The 17,622-nt window shown below is 38.9% G+C and overlaps 1 protein-coding gene and 1 long non-coding RNA gene across 3 annotated transcripts in view; both read right to left on the reverse strand.

The window, feature by feature from the left end:
- Positions 1-295: 295 nt before the first annotated feature.
- n6amt1 (N-6 adenine-specific DNA methyltransferase 1) lies at positions 296-5,305 on the reverse strand. 2 transcript variants are annotated; one of them, XM_051910326.1, is made up of 8 exons: positions 5,163-5,189; positions 4,363-4,396; positions 3,327-3,465; positions 3,170-3,256; positions 2,964-3,054; positions 1,323-1,406; positions 921-1,062; positions 296-836 (listed from the first exon to the last, which is right to left on the reverse strand). In XM_051910326.1, exons 3-8 carry the CDS (start codon positions 3,452-3,454, stop codon positions 718-720), a joined length of 651 nt encoding a protein of 216 aa, XP_051766286.1. In that variant the 5' UTR covers positions 3,455-3,465; positions 4,363-4,396; positions 5,163-5,189; the 3' UTR covers positions 296-717. The 2 variants fall into 2 exon arrangements, with proteins under 2 accessions (XP_051766286.1, XP_051766278.1); XM_051910318.1 differs by lacking the exon at positions 4,363-4,396 and having other exon boundaries at positions 5,163-5,305.
- Positions 5,306-13,806: 8,501 nt separating this feature from the next.
- LOC127521288 (uncharacterized) overlaps positions 13,807-17,622 on the reverse strand; it is a 34,606-nt gene continuing 30,790 nt past the window's right edge. The window contains exons 7-8 of the long non-coding RNA XR_007932321.1: positions 14,969-15,098; positions 13,807-14,672 (exon numbers count right to left, since the gene is read on the reverse strand). This is a non-coding gene — a long non-coding RNA (uncharacterized LOC127521288). The remainder of the gene's footprint in view (positions 14,673-14,968; positions 15,099-17,622) is intronic.

The following is a 17,622-nucleotide window of genomic DNA, read 5'->3' on the forward strand; positions in this document are numbered from 1 at the left end:
TAGTAAAAATAGTTTTCAGTGAATGAAATAAAGTTGAAATAAAATTTAATTACAAAATGATTATTAGTTTTTAATATTAGTTTTAAACAACCTTAAAAAATGTTTTATTATAATTAGAAATAAATACTAAATAATAAAAAAATAAAGCTATATAGAAATACATAAAAAATGATAAAAACACAAAATTACTTATATATATATATATTTTTTATATATATAAACACACTCCAACTTTTTACTCTTTTAGTTTAGGTTTAGGTTTTAACTTCTGTGGAAAAAAGAAAACACAAGCCAGTTTAAAAACAGTCCTGTTTAATATCCTGATTGGTTCCAGTGGCATTCTGGGTGAAACCATGTGCTCCGAGTGTCAGTGCGGGTCAGTAAGAGCGTTTAACACTCTCTAGTGAACACATTCTGAGTGTAACTGATGGAATGAAACAGAAGCAGCGGGAGTCTGACACGCTCAACAAACAGTGAAACACGGCGCAGTCCGTTGAGCGTCAACAATCACCATCAATCCGTTAGGAATGACTAACCAGTTTCTTGTGACCCAGTTGTTGAGCTTCGGCAGACTTTATGGAAACACAAACGCCTCAATTACTGAGGGTTCAGCAGCGGGACGAACATCAAAACATCAGCTTGATTTTTATAATAATACCCAGAAACCCCTGGGATGAGACGTCTAGTGTGTTTTACAGTCTTCATGTGCTGATGGTCTCAGGACGTATCGTCACTTTTACTGAAGCGCAGTATAGAAAGCCTCTCTCGTCCAGCCTGACGGGACAGACACGCGTGTCCATTCAGCCCAGATTTCCCCAACAGGGACACGATCTCATCTGGAGAAGACAAAATATGAGTACAGATCAAAAACTGTGAGTGTGAAGACACTGATGCGACTCTGAACGTCACACTCGTCACACCTGGATCATTATCTGACACGACCACCAGGTAAAACAGCCCATGATCTGACAGCAGCTGTGGAATCATGGGAAAGAATCGATCCATCACTTCGCGGCCACGTATCCCACCGGCCCAGGACGCCTCTATCCCGCGGCTGCCCACCTGTGCACAAAAAATGAAGCTGTTAAAGAAAAATAACAGCGACATCTCTTGTCACTCACATGAGATCCACCAATAGCAAACCACAACCATCCAATCAATTCCCCACAGACAAAATCAAGCCCCGCCCTACATTTCCCAGCATCGGAAACAAGTGGTGATTTATTTCAATGGCGTCCCGGATCACAGCGGAGGATTATATGTTTGTTCAGAGCATTTTGTTTTGCATCAGTATCTGATCACATGACATCACACTCGTTTACCTCCTCTGACGGTGTGACGACATACGGCGGATTGAAAACAAGCACGTCCACTTTTCCATTCAGCCTCGGCAAAAGACACTCGACCTGCGAGACACGACAGAACTTCTGAAACAACTGAACAAACATGATGAACGAGAGCATCAGACAGAAATAAAACACTGTGAAATATGACTATCTCAGGTGAATCATCATTTAACTGCAGTGGATGATTGACAGGTGAGAAGGCGGGTCTTCAGGTGGCAATATAAAGCGTTGAAGCGATTTTCATTTTAGGTGTTAATATTCTATTTTATTTCAGTTAATGTTTATTTTGTTTAATGTAAAAAATATTTAAAAATGGTTTTATTTTTAGTTAATGATAACCTTGTTTTTAACCAAAACTAAAACTAAAAAAAAAGAAGTTTATTATTACTTGAAATAAATGTTTAAGTTGAAGTACTAAAGAGTGTCATCACTGGCAGCTGCCAAGCCACTCCATAGCAACCAAACAGAGTACCCTATCAACCGTTTAACAAGACCTATAAGACTCATGCTAGCAAACTGGACTTTCAACATGCTACACATGTTAACAGTGAAGAGCTACATGCTAATAGCAATTAGCTTAAGGTGAAAACATGATAAAACAAGTCAAAAAGTGCTAGCATCATGCTAGCAAAATGCTAATCATGTTAGCATCATGCTAACAACATGCTAATTGTGTTAACATCATGCTAGCAACGTGTTAATTGTGTTAGAATCATGCTAGCAACATGTTAATTGTGTTAGCATCATGCTAGCAACATGTTAATCATGTTAACATCTTGCTAAAAACATACTAGCAACATGGTAATCATGTTAGCAAAACATGCTAATTGTGTTAACATGTTAACAATATGCTAATCATGTGAGCATCTTGTTACAAAAAGTTAACAACATGGTAATTGTGTTAACATCATGTTAACAACATGATAATCATTTTATCTTGTTAAAAAATGTTAAACATGGTATTCATGTTAACATAATGCTAACATGTTAATCATGTTAACATCTTGCTAAAACATGCTAGCAAACATGATAATTGTGTTAGCATCATGCTAGCAACATGGTAATCATGTTAACATTATGTTAACAACATGCTAATTGTGTTAGCATCATATTAACAACATGATAATCGCGTTATCATCTTGTTAAAAAATGTTAATGACATGGTATTCATGGTACCATCATGCTAGCAACATGTTAATCGTATTAACATCTTGTTAAAAACATGCTAGCAACATGGTAATCATGTTAACATCATGCTATCAACATGCTAATTGTGTTAGCATCATGTTAGCAACATGTTAACCATCTTAGCATCTTGATAAAAACATGATAACAACATGGTAATCGTGTTAGCATCATGTTAACAACATGGTAATCATGTTAGCATTATGCTTTTTGTATTTGCGCACAGCAAGCACCACTCACATTTTTTCAGGAAATGTACATGCGATTTATTACTGATATTTTGCACCAGGAAGTAAAGATTTTGTCCTCTTGAACACGTGGGATGGAAACGCTGCAAATGTTTTATGCGACATTCCAATATCGCGCACAAGTTAAATTCTCAACTTTGAATGGAAACGCAGCTAATGACAAGCGTCCATCTGCGGATCTCACCAGGTCAGTGACGACCGGCTGCAGCTGCAGGTGGTTGCAGTGAGACGTCTGCAGTGTGCACTGCGCAGCCACTGGATTCACATCAGTGCAGCTGCAGAACACACACACCACAAGTCATGTCAGCTGTATTTCTATAGCACTTTATACAATACAGATTCTTTCAATAACAGAATCAATGATGCAAACTTCACTTTTTCTGTACTCACAGATATAACGCTTCAGACCCGACCACAGACGCAAGGAAGGCCGATACCACACCGGAGCCGCTGCCCACCTCCAGACACACGGACGGCCTGAAAACATCGACACATCAGTAGATCACCAGAATCTCACAGTGCTGTGTTGGGAGTGAGAGTCAATCACCTGCTTCCCTTCAGCCGATCAGCGTCTTTCTCCAGAGCATCAATCAGGAGGAACGAATCTTCAGCAGGCTCGTACACGTCTGAGAAAGAGCCGCGGCCGGCGTGAGCGTACAGGGGCGTCGGGTACATGAGAGCAGCGTCTGATGGGAAAAATTAATTAAAGTCGGCATGAAAGGGAAGTCGCGCTAGTCTTTTCTTCCCTATTGAGCTGTATATCTGAGTGAAACGCTTCTCAAACAAGAACAAATGTAGGGCGGGGCTTGATTTTGTCTGTGGGGAATTGATTGGATAGTTGTTGTTTGCTATTGGTGGATCTCATGTGAGTGACAGGTTGCCCTGCCCTCAAGATTTCACTGCAAGAGGGAGGGGAAGTTATTCTGATTTAAGATTATGAATTTGACACAATTATGATAAATCACTCTAAAATATTGCATAAAATATAGCAAGTGTCAATTTTGATTTCATGGTGACTTTAATGGGATTCACAAACAGAAAAAGTGCCAGTCCAGTTCTGCTCACTGGGTGGTCACACGTTTCTAAACAGATTTTATATGCCTTGTGCTGCCAAACCAAACCGGCCTCAGCACGAACCGGGCTCAATCTGGTTTTAAGTGTCGTTTCACACGCAAACTGCTTGATTTGGAGTTTTATGGTTGTATTTTCTGAGCTTTGGCAGGTCGAAACGCTCGATGGTGTGAACGTTAAAAGCCCCGAGCGTGCTCTGAAAACAAGAAGATTAAGAGAAGAGAAGTTTACAATGTCTTAATGAAGTCTATAAATCCAGCAGCATCCGTCTGAACGAACGCGCTTCGACACGTGAGCTTCAGCTCGACTCGATCGCTCCATCAAATAAACCTGATTCCAAACATCTGGAATAACGCTGCTGAGTCCTTTTATACACAGCTGTAAACATATGCAACACAGTCAAGCCCTGCAGTCACATTCTGCATACACATACTGTGGTACTTTGATATCTATCTATTTATGTAAATAAATATATATAAATATATATATATATATATATCCTGAATAAGTACCATATTCACATTGACAGGGGATCCATGGAAAAGTCTAGAGATATTAAGAAAAAATAAATAAATAAATAAATAATAAGATTAAAATAAGTAAATAGATTAAATTACATTAAAATAAATACATAAAAATGTGATCAAAATATTAGTTAGATATTAATCTATTAGATTAGGTTAAATTATATTAAAATATTTTTATTAAGATTTAATTAATATTTAAATTGATTAATATAAATAAATAAAACAATTACTAACATGAAATAAAACATAAATGAACAATACATTTAACATTACATTACTATAGTGAGTGTATTAGTATTAGATACATGATAAACACACACACACACACACACACACACACACATATACATACATATATATATATACACACACATATATATATGTGTGTGTGTGTGTGTGTGTGTGTGTGTGTGTGTGTGTGTGTATGTATGTATGTATGTGTGTGTGTGTGTGTGTGTGTGTATAATATATATATATATATATACACACACACACACACACACAGTTTACATTGTACACACAAATGCCATGGCTTTGTGGACATAATATCATGATAATACAACGGTATGTATTGCAGTACATATAAATACTATGGTTTGTTAATACTGTAATCATTCTGTACCATAGTATATTTCGAAATACTATGGTATTACCATGTTTTTCTAAAGAGGGGTCGCTACACACACTCGTAATAGTTATGGGTAATATTTTAAACTAATTCTTCTTTTGACACAGAAATATATTTTAAACTTTACACTATTTATGATAATGAAGGTGTTTCTTACCTTGTCTGGTCCACACGCATGATTTTCAAACACAACAGCGCGTGGACTCGATGTATTGCACTTCCGGGTGCGGTCACATGTGCATTATGGGAGTCGTAGTTCTTTAACATGGAGTCGTGTTCACTGACCTCGTGATATATTCTGTATGTGAATCATAAATGATGTTATGAAAATAACTGTAAATCTCTCAATCATCTGACAAACCATTTATCTCAAATTTTCTAATCCGTGACGAATATATCAGAAAAAAAAGTAGGTTACTTTCTTTTATTTTCTCCAGATGGCCCTGGTTACAGCTTCCCTGTGCTGTTTAACCTACTAACAACACTGCAAACTCTCAATTATAGATACAAGAGGGACTCATAAAAGACAAGCAATAAAACATGTAATTTCTGTGTGCGGCGAGTGATAAATAACTTGTATTAATTTAGACATTCCTGGATCTGCAGAGCTTTACAGGGGCCAGAACAGGGCCCGAGGGGGGTGGAGCCTGGAGCCGTCACACTGTAGGATTCATCCAATGGGGTGAAAGTTTGGCTCTAATAAGAAGGTCAGTGACCGGTACTTTGACCCCAAAATGAAAAATAGATTTTCGAGTTTAGGGAAACTGTTCTGTCCTCAAAGATTATTTTAGTGAAAAAAAAAAAAATACTTTAATTGAACTTTTCAATTGTCTGTTCATATATATATTCACAGAATATTATGCATATATAATATGTCCAAATTTGCAAGATATTATGTTGAAGAATATATAATATGTCCAATAATGAGGAGAAATGAATGCTGTAAACTCTCAATAGAGGGCAGCATTGATCTATGTGTCGTTTTCTTTCAGTTTCTCAGTTTTTCCTCCAAGTTGAGGGTTTTAAAGCACCTTTTGGAAAGAAAAACACCAATATCAGTTGATATTACTTTTATCTTCATTCTGGATCATAATGTTCAATTAAATGCTGCAGGACAGGTCAGTCACGAGTGCAAAAACACATACGGATAAATCCAGCCATAAGAAAGATAGTCCTCGCACCGTGTGCCATAAATCAACACCGTACCAAACACCTTCAGATGGCTTCTGTTTCATTCACGCCTTCAGCTCCAGGTGTTAAACAAATACAGATCTAGAATTAATGCCTGACACAAAACAGCGAAACACTGCAGAAACGGACACATGTCAGTGTGTTTTAAAGCAGAGCTTCTCCACAGGTGGGTCTTGATCCAGAAAAACGCCTCTGATGGGTCACGGACATCTGGGAAAAACTACGCCAAGACCCAGAAAATTATGTATAGGATAACAACACTCACAGAAAAAAGGTACAAATGCTGTCACTGGGGTGATACCCTCACAACTTTGTACCTTATTTATCCCTTAAAGAGTGCATATTAGTACCTTCTGAAAGCTTTTTTTCTGAGAGTGAAAACAACAACATAAACTTTTAAGGGGAGAAAACGCTTCTCATATCGTTTGCTGATGATGTCACAGGCTGCGCGTCCAATCAAACGCCAGTATTATAGTCAAATTAGACAAATAGACACGGTGTGTGATGCCCTCATTCTCAAAAACCATAAACAAACCTACACAAGGTTACACAATCTTTCAATGGTTCCTAATGATGTAAAGCGACTGGTCTTCACTCATCGGTCATGTGGTTCAGGATGCTGGTCGTGTCACAGGCCGTTTGCTCCGACCGTGACCCGGCTGTGATCAACAGGAGGGAAGATTTAACACTTCCTAGCCTCCCTTTCCCGCAAATGCCCTTTTAGAGACATGAAAGATGTGTCAATTCAGCTCCTGCTTTTTCATTTCATATTCTCTGCACTTTGCTTATGTGCAAAATTGGAATATGGCATAAAACATTTGCGAATAAAGCAGTGTTTCCATCCCATGTGTTCAAGAGAACAAAACTGTCACTTCCTGGGAAATTGGAGCAAAATATCAGTAAAATGTAAGTTAGTATAGTGTCTTCGATTCAATTCCATTCAATAACAGTGTCAATGTCGCAAAATCAAGTTCATGCAAAACTAAGAATTCTCATGTTGCTTCAAACTTGTATGACAGATTTGACTACTTTTATAATGCCTATATGGTATTTCTGTATCATTCTTCAGCTTCGTTGTACTAATAATTGTGAGCAAATGATGGCAGAATATTAATTTCTGGGTGAACGTTAAAGAGTCAACATCTTTCCATTCGCGTGCAACCTTTCAGAGAGGTTTACAGGAAGATCTTGAACTGTAAAAGTTGTGCTGTTCTCCTCCGAGCCAAACGTTCAGCTCCTCGATCCGTCTCTGCGGTTGTAGCCTTGCTTTTATGAGGCTGAAGTTATAACTCGGATTAAATGAATGAAGTGTCTGCCTTTTTGCATTCGAAAATTGCGAGTGTTCATTGAAGCCAGCTGTGTGCATTCTTCAGACTGCTTTGTTCGGGATGTTCTGGTCTTCTCTGGAGACGACGAGCTGCGCGGAGCTTTACGAGAGATCGGCTGGTAGAATGAAGCTCATAAACATGCGGTTCAAAGCACTTCAACAGCAGATGCTTCGTTAGGGGATTTGTACTCGTGAAGCACGTACTGAATGTTTAGTCTTTCTGATCTGAGTTTATGTCAGGATAATGGAAGTGGATTTATAATATAATACACCGATCAGGCATAACATTATGACCACCTTCCTAATATTGTGTTGGTCTCACTTTTGCTTTGGTCAGCCCTGACCCGTCGAGGCATGGACTCCTCTAGACCCCTGAAGGTGTGCTGTGGTATCTGACACCAAGATGTTAGCAGCAGGTCCTTTAAGTCCTGTAAGTTGCAAAGTGGAACCTCCATGGATCGGGCTTGTTTGTTCAGCACATCCCACAGATGCTCGATTGGATTGAGATCTGGGGAATTTGGAGGCCAAGTCAACACCTCAAACTCGTTGTTGTGCTCCTCAAACCATTCCTGAACCATTTCTGCTTTGTGTCAGGGCGCATTATCCTGCAGAAAGAGGCCACCAGGGAATATCGTTTCCATGAAAGGGTGTACATGGTCTGCAACAATGCTTAGGTAGGTGGTACGTGTCAAAGTAACATCCACATGGATGACAGGACCCAAGGTTTCCCAGCAGAACATTGTCCAAAGCATCCGCCGGCTTGCCTTCCTCCCTTAGTGCATCCTGGTACCATGTGTTCCCCAGGTAAGCCATTCGTGCCATTCGTGGTCCAGTTCTGATGTTCACGTGCCCTCTGTTGGTGCTTTCAGCCAATGACCTTGTCGCCGTTTCACCAGTTCCTTCCTTGTACCACTTTTGATAGATACTGACCACTGCAGACCGGGAACACCCCACAAGAGCTGCAGTTTTGGAGATGCTCTGACCCAGTCGTCTAGCCATCACAATTTGGTCCTTGTCAAACTTGCTCATTTTTCCTGCTTCTAACACATCAACTTTGAGGACAAAATGTTCACTTGCTGCCTAATATATCCACCCACTAACAGGTGCAGTGATGAAGAGATAGCCAAATAAACCAAATAAATAAACCAAATAAATAATTTCCCTGTCTTAAAGGAGTTTGATGATAATAATATAAAATAATAATAATAATAAATGCATAAAAAATAGTTTTTATTTAATAAGATTTCTTAATGTGGAGCTGGTGTGCGTATGACTTATATGACTGGAATAAAGTCAGTTCCCAAAAACCTCCTTTAAAAGTTCATAAACATCAGTACTGTAGAAAAATGAGTGATATATAGCAAAAATATTCCAATAAAATAACAAATATTTTACACATCTCTCACATGAATTCCAAAGAACGCCATTAATGCGTTTCTGAAGCAACAGCGCACAGATGTTCTGATTACTGGACACCGGTGAGGAATATGACTGTTGGAAAGAAAACGGCTCTAGTCGCTTATTAAATTATTATGGGGGTCTGTGTGGGAAAGTATTAGATAGATAAATGGGGTACGGCAGGAATGTTCACAGGTGATGTCTCTGGTTACAGGGAATGGGGTGTTTGTGTATAAACGATAGCTCATCCGGGCCATGGAGTCGAGATTTATACCGCCTCGGGAGCGCGAGGTGGATAAAGCGAGACGCAGGAGTAACATATACTGTGAATTTATCACAGCGAGGCTCGGGGAGCGACCGGATTCCTCGCACCGTGCTGTCCGTCATCTTCAGTGTTCCGATCAGACCCAGAGGAAAAGGAGAAAGAAGGAAAAAAAGGCAAGCTTGCATTAAGTCATTTGTTGTGTGAGCGTCGCTCGAGAAGCAGGTCCAGAGATATATAAAGATGCCACATTCAATGACGCGTCCACCATCTTAGAACGGTCAACATTTCAGATGCTTAATATTATTAACTTAATATTACGGTTTTTTAAACTATGGTAACTTTTTCATGTTGTGTTAGATATCGCCTTCGTCTTGCATTAATGATAAACTAAATCCTGTGAAAATCATCTGCTGAAGTATACTGCAGATATAGATATAACTATGGTTGCAGACCCACAGTCAACTGGCTCTCAAGTCTTCACAGGCCGGCTTTGACCATTCCAATATGGCGGACAGTTTACAAACAGTCGCTATTTGCTAACATTTCCATTAAAGGGATAGTTCACCCAAAAATGAAAATTTGATGTTTATCTGCTTACCCCCAGGGCATCCAAGATGTAGGTGACTTTGTTTCTTCAGTAGAACACAAATGATGATTTTTAACTCCAACTGTTGCGGTCTGTCAGTCGTATAATGCATGTCAATGGGAACACAATCTATAAGAGTCAAAAAAACATGCACAGACAAATCCAAATTAAATCCTGCGGCTCGTGACGACACATTGATGTCCTAAGACACGAAACGATCGGTTTGTGCGAGAAACCGAACAGTATTTATATCATTTTTTTACCTCTAATACACCACTATGTCCAACTGCCTTGAGCATCCGGTTGGTGAGGTCTGAAAACGCGTTCTGATGCTGGAAGTGATCTCTCGCGTGTATATGTCAATGAGTGCGAGCGATTTCTTCCGGCATCAGAGTGCATTCAGACGTCACACACCGGATGCCATGCGTGTGCTCAAGGCAGTTGGACATAATGGTGTATTAGAGGTAAAAAAATTATATAAATACTGTTCGGTTTCTCGCACAAACCGATCGTTTCGTGTCTTAGGACATCAATTTGTCGTCACGAGCCGCAGGGTTTAATTTGGATTTGTCTGTCGTGTTTGTTTGACTCTTATAGATGGAGTTCCCATTGACATGCATTATACGACTGACAGACCGCAACGGTTGGAGTTAAAAATCATCATTTGTGTTCTACTGAAGAAACAAAGTCACCTACATCTTGGAGGCCCTGGGGGTAAGCAGATAAACATCAAATTTTCATTTTTGGGTGAACTATCCCTTTAAGTTATGAAAATGTTATTTCTGAATGTTCTCAGAACATTCAAAATGTCCAGTTTTTTAATGTTTAAAAACATTTTTTCTTGGTTATGCAAACGTTATGGAAACATTCCGTTTTATTGTTTTGCATATTTATTTATATTAAATGAATGGAGTAAGAAGGGAATATATCATTTAAAATAAATATAAAGGCTGACACTCAGTTCAAGTCTATGGGATTTTTCTGCCGGTTTTATTCATCCCGAGTGCAGGAAAACCTACATGTTGAAGTTTAATAAGGTTAGGTTATTTAAATCTCAAACCCTAATATGAGCAATAGTAATAGCGATGCTTGGCTTAGTAAACACCACTAATTAAGAGTTATTAAATGAAGGCGAGAGACTCGTGGAGGTGAAGCAAGAGCAGGTCAGATCAAAGGTGAGTGGATTTATCCGTCTATAGGGAGGTTGAGCGCGACGCACAGCTGCTGCGTGTTAAAGTTATACTACCGCGGATGGAGAAGTTACGCTGAAACTCTGACTTTACTGCCTTTCTCTGTCTTACACACACACTGAGCCTATAAAGAGACAGTTTGGCCTGCTTTCACCAGAGGACTAGTAAATGGCAGAGCGGGTTGTTTTTTCGGTTAATGATGGCGTACGTGTAAGGGTGGAGGGTAGGTGGGAAATATCATGACCGCCGTCTATTCTCGCACTTTAATGGTATAAAAATATAACATTAAAAAACTTTGGTAATTCTATGTTTTCTGGGACACTATCATGATGGAAAACCACAATCTCACCATCTTATACCAGCATCCCAGCTAACAAATAGCTTATATGTTCTAAGAATGTTTATCTAACATTCTCATTAGACGCTATTTCTGAATGTTCTCTTAACGACCTGTTTTTTTTTAAAAATGTTTTCAAAATGTGTTGTCTTGATTATGTAAATGTTAAGGGAACATTCCATTTTGCGAACATTATGGGAATGTTACTTTTGAATGTTCTGAAACAAGTAGTAACGTTTAAAAAATGTTAGACTAGCGTCCAACTAAAATGTTTCAGAAAAAAGGTTCTATGAAATTTCGATGTTGGCTTGAGAAAGCCTAGCCTGAAAGTTTGAAGTAATTGAAAAAGCCTGAAGTGTGAAATTGTTTAGAGATAGAAAAAGAAAGTGTTTAAGAAGTTTAAAGTTTGAAGGCTTTACGTTTGAGGGTACGTTTGAGGCTTTACGTTGCTAGGGTGTTGCTATGCGGGTACTCTGCGATTTCTAGGGTGTTGCTAAACGCGTACTCAGGTTGATTGCTAGGGTGTTGCTATGCTGTTGCTATGGTACTCTGGGTGGTTGCTAGGGTGTTGCTATGCGGTTTCTAGGATATTCTGGTTGGTTTCTAGGGTGTTGTTATGCAGGTATTCTGTGTGGTTTCTAGGGTGTTGCTATGCAGGTACTCGGGTTGATTGCTAGGGTGTTGCTATGCTGTTGCTATGGTAATCTGGGTGGTTGCAAGGGTGTTGCTATGCAATTTCTAGGGTATTCTGGGTGCTAGGGTGTTGCTATGCAGTAATCTGTGTGGTTTCTAGGGTGTTGCTATGGTACTCTGTGTGGTTGCTAGGGTGTTGCTATGCGGTACTTATGGTGGTTGCTCGGGTGTTGCTATGCAGGTAGTTGGGTTGATTGCTACGGTGTTGCTATGGTACTCTGGGTGGTTGCTAGGGTGTTGCTATGTGGTTTCTAGGGTATTCTTGATGATTGCTAGGGTGTTACTATGTGGTACTCTGTGTGGTTGCTGTGCTGTTGCTATGGTACTCTGGGTGGTTGCTAGGGTGTTGCTATGCGGTTTCTAGGGTATTCTTGGTGGTTGCTAGGGTGTTGCTATGCGGTACTCTGTGTGGTTGCTATGCTGTTGCTATGGTACTCTGGGTGGCTGCTAGGATTTTGTTATGCGGTTGCTAGGGTACTCGGAGTGGCTTCATAAATGATATATAAATGATGTTTTTGTCCTAATGTTTTTGAGAACATTAAAAAAGACCAGATAACTTTGAACAAATGTTCTATTAACATTACTGGAAGAAAGTTTGTTCACAACTTTGAGAGAACCTTATGAAAGCATTTCCTGTTAGCTGGTATTGTCACATATCTAATAAAGCAACAGAAACAGCCCAGTGCAGGAGGTCTGGAAGGGTTTAAGTGATGGTGTAGAGGTCAGGATTACACGGGTCAAGCGCGGGATCTCTGACATCGGCGAGGTCAGTCAATGGAAACGAGAGGAAATCTAGCGGGATTGAGAAAATCTCCGCCTGCGGCACTGAAACTTTACGGCTACAGCCTCTGAGCCTCACACAAGCCCAGCTAAAGCATGCTTTACAGCCGATCAGGAGCAGCCAATGGGCTCGTTTGAGAGCGAGACATCAGATCAGTGTGTGTGTGAGAGAGAGTGTGGGAACGGACCATACAAGGTGCTCTCCACGGTTTCCTTCAGATTCATGCTCCCAAGAGTGCTTTCGCTGTTAGATGCATGAAACTCACTCTGTTCAGATGGTGAATAGGGTCCACATTTGCAATAACAATAAAAGTAAACACTGAAATGGAAGAATACCTTAATACATAATGAATATCTTTCACATAGTAGTAACATAGTTTTTAAAATTTTCCATTGATTTTATTTATTTATTTTTAGTGATGTCACTAAAACAACATTCCCAAAAGTGTATTTAGATGCATGAAATTGACCCTTTGTGAAGACCCTCCCCCCTTCGTTACTGTTGCTTCCTTTGTTGCTATGTCTGACAAAAAGCCATGCCGCTCTCACGCCATCATGTTCTCATGTAGTGAAAAATACAGCAAAGAGGAAACTGACAATGCGCCGAGAGGCAAGACAGAGCAGGTTACTGCTGCTGGATGATAAAACCTTAGCAACCACATAGCAATACCCTGGCAACCGCCTCCATCACTCTAGCATCACGTGATGAGTTTTGGACCGGCAAACATCGCTCACAGTTAAACTCACTCTAGTTCTACCTTCAATATTTGTGTCCTTTTGAACTCAGTTTTTCTCATTAATGTCTTGTTTTTGGGAGTGCGGATGTTCTACCGTGTCTTATCAACAGTGGCGGCTGTTGGGGAAGCAGGTTGGACGGACTGTCCTCTTCCTCAGACAGCATGTTCTCTTTCACAGATCTAATGAATCTTTTCTTCAAAATACCATGCAGATAATGTCTGGAGAACAGGATCTCATATCAGACGTCCACACAGTCGTATTAAACGAAATTCAACTTCAAATTCATGCACATCCTGTGAATATCTTCCTTATTTAATTAGTCAAAGCTTTAAACTAGATTTGTCTGGAGCACAAACACTGATCAGTATCAGTACCTGATGACTGACTTAACAAATGGCACTAATTAGTTATAAAGATGCATGAAAGCAGCGTTCGCTGAGACTGTTGTCTATGCTCTTCATGGAGGTTTATTATTTAAGGCTGTAAACCAGGAACACTCATATCCAGCACTCAAAGGCAAAGTGGAAACTGGAACAAACTGAGAACAATTATTCTTGTTACATTGACTTTGTCATGGTGAGACCTGGAAAGCAGTATGCTGTTGGATATTTTTGTTGCAACTAAAAGTTGAAAACATTAACATGGATTGAAACTCAAAACAACTGCTTTGCCGAACACTGTTTCTGCCACTGATGCTCAAACACAAACAGATCAGTGTTTCTAAAGCAAATCAGCCTATGAATATGAGTATTTTAAGATCAAAAAGGAGCGCAATAATCCGTAATGTTCAGGGGATCTTGGAGGAAATCTTTCATAGATAGCACATGTAGCTGCGCATGTGATCCCAGGACTTCAGTAACATGATAAAGCCCTGATTTTTCCTCCAAAAGAGAGAATACGCACCTATAAAGCCTCTCGGTAATGAACTCCACATCACAGATCTAATGCTAGACTTCAGACGGACGGCTTTCCGCTTCCATCGATGAGAAGGTCACGTTTCTAATTCGTTTCAACAAACCTGTGTTTACCAAGGAAGCCGGTGGGAATCACTCTGTGATTAGTGGCAGGCCGCTCGGTTCACTTATGACCAGATCAAGATTTAATAAACTTTTAAAAGTTTAGTCTTCCGCACTGCTCACCGCAGGGGGCACTTTCATTTACACTGCAAATAAGAACCAAAACAATACATTTAGTGCTTAAAACAAGTCAGGGTTATTATAGTTAACTAAAACCATGAAAAAATGTTAACTGAAATAAAATAAATGTTAATGCAAATAAAATAAAATATATAACCCTCACCAAAAACTACATTTCTGATTTTATTTTTACATTAAATATTTTTACTGAAAGACAAGAATAAGAAACTGATTTTTTTTTTTTTTAAATGAATGAATATGACTCCAGAGACAGCGATTCTTCAGTGTTCAGTGTTGTTGTGGTTTGTGGTCCTGTTCTCACCCAGGTCCAGTGGAGCCCTCAGGGAGAACATGTGTGAGCCAAATGTGCCTCCAGTGAACGAGGAGCAGGATGCTGAAGCAGCACGCGACTGCCGCCACACTGCGTCTCAGAGACGTCTCGTAAAAGAGACCTGAGGAGACAAAACAGAGACTGTGGACTAGTATTCAAGAGAATGATTTCAGTTGCATAAGACTTGCATTATACCATTATAGTCCACCATGTGTCTCCTCAAGAGCTTCAGATCTCAACAATGTCTCAAACTGTGCTTTGCAATCAAACAAAAAATTCAAACATTTCTCTAAAAAGATGGTTCTTAAAAGGTTCTTTAGACATAGTACCGGCACAAATCTTTCACTAAATCAGTATAAATTCTGGTGTACCTCAAGGTTCTGTTCTGGGTCCTCTTCTTTTCACTATTTGATGGGTAGGAAACAATTAGTTGTATTCCAGAAACACAAATCTTTCACTGAATTACTTTAAATTCTGGTGTACCTCAAGGTTCTGCCCTGGGCCCTCTTCTTTTTACTATTTGATGGGTAGGCAACAACTTCTTGTATTCCAGAAGCACAAATCTTTTACTAAATCACTATAAATTCAGGTGTACCTCAAAGTTCTGTTCTGGGCCCTCTTCTTTTCACTATCTACCACTTGAACAAATAATTCAATTTCCATTGTTATGCTGATGACATAAAGATTTATTTTAGCACTCCTCCCACCTCAGTGTTTGCATCAAGGAACTCAAGCTTTGGCTCAAAGCAAATCACCCTAAATTCAAAGGAACGGAATGAAACGGAGGTTGGTTCTAAATCTTTAGCGTCTAAACTATCTTGCCAACTAATAGATTTGGATGGTGACTTGACAATGCCCAATGCCCTCTACAACAGTTCAAAATCTCTTCTTCTTCTTGTTCTTCTTGATTTTACTCTTTCATTTAATGCTCACATTGGTAAAGACAGCTTTTTTGCACCTATGTAATATCTCTCATATTCGATCCTCTCTTAGTCAGCAGGATGCTGAAACTGTCACATCTCACTTTGATTACAGTAACTCACTTCTTTCATCACTTTGAAAACCCCTGTATTTTTAAGAGTGTACAAAAAGTGATTTTAAAAACTTTCACTTGTCTAAATGTTATGTTGTTCAAAAGTTTAAGTCCCCTCAGATATTACAGAGCAACATCTGAGCAATAACATATTCCTCTGCGTAATACTGAATCAGACCTGATATTCAACACAAAATAAAGCTGGTCAAATTGAAGTGACGTCACATTCACAGTGATTCACATCCAAACTTTCCGATGAACGTCCTGTACCTTCTCACTCTTTTGTTCTGCTGTCATAGAGGGTATTGAATTTAAGGTCCACGCAAGTGCAAGCATGAGCTCACGAGAGTTTCCAAAATAAGACACTTGACGGCCATTACTCCTTTGGTTAAATTGGAAGGAGCTTCAAAGATAAATAATTATTCACAAAAAACTAATATTTCACGCTCATCTACTCGTGGTGCACCAGTGGGAGATCGGCTGCAGCTCGGACATTTAATATATAAACCTCATCACTTCATTTCTCTTGTTGTTTTCTCTGTTCTGGTCAATTGCACTTGCTGACAGACTTCAGTTACCAGCAGAAAACGCAATGAGTGTTTATCTGAAAGGGTGGAGAGGAAATAAATGCATTACACTACAGATGGGTTTGTCTTCAGTGAATGATATATTGTGTTTTTGTGCTAACGCTTGATTTATGATGACTGTATGGTGTGTCAGAATTGGCTGCCTGGAGATAAAAAGATACTCAGAATTGGTTAGAAAATCAATCAATTCATCTTTTTGTTAGATTATTATTGTGATTGAAAGATTGTGACATTTGAATATACAGTACATTTTTCCAATCAAACTATAGAGGAAATTCCAAACAAACACTCGGCGGCAAACTTTCTGGTTTTCTGGCACCTTAGAAAAGAGTTACAGTAACATTTTAACGTAAAATAACCAAAAAGTGCAAAAAATTGACCATAAGATTGCTAAACTTCTGCAGATTTCCATCAGGATCAGTGGATCAGGAAAAACTCAGGATTTAATTTGCCCAGTTTATGATCCAGCTAACAAAATAATGTTTTAAGAATGTTTTGCTGAAAATATTATTTCTTAATGTCCTTAATATTTTTTTTTTTAAAATGTTTTAAATACATTTTTTTCTTGGTTATGCAAATGTTTAAGGAACATTCCATTTTTATCATTCTTCAAACATTATGGGAAAGTTACTTTTGAATGTTCTCTGAACATTCTGAAACAATTTGTAACATTTAAAAAACGTTTCAGAAAAACATTCCATGAATGATGTATAAATAATGTTTTTGTGCAAACGTTTTGAGAACGTTATTAAAGACCAGATAACTTTGAATGAACATTCTATTAACATTACCAAGAACATTTGTTTATAACTTTGAAAGAACCTTGCCAGAACGTTCTGAGAACGACTTTGAAAAAACAATGCAAAACAAAAAATTCTCATATATTATTACTTGTATGTTGAGAACTCGAGTAGTTCAAATTACCTACATCCATAATACTCGCTGCAGGTACATGTTCAGCTTCTAACACGCGAGCACCTGAAACGAGGTTGTAAAGACAGAAATAATGAGGAGGTTCATTACAT

This window comes from Ctenopharyngodon idella, chromosome 1 (genome assembly GCF_019924925.1).
Source record: "Ctenopharyngodon idella isolate HZGC_01 chromosome 1, HZGC01, whole genome shotgun sequence".
Lineage (NCBI taxonomy): Eukaryota > Metazoa > Chordata > Actinopteri > Cypriniformes > Xenocyprididae > Ctenopharyngodon > Ctenopharyngodon idella.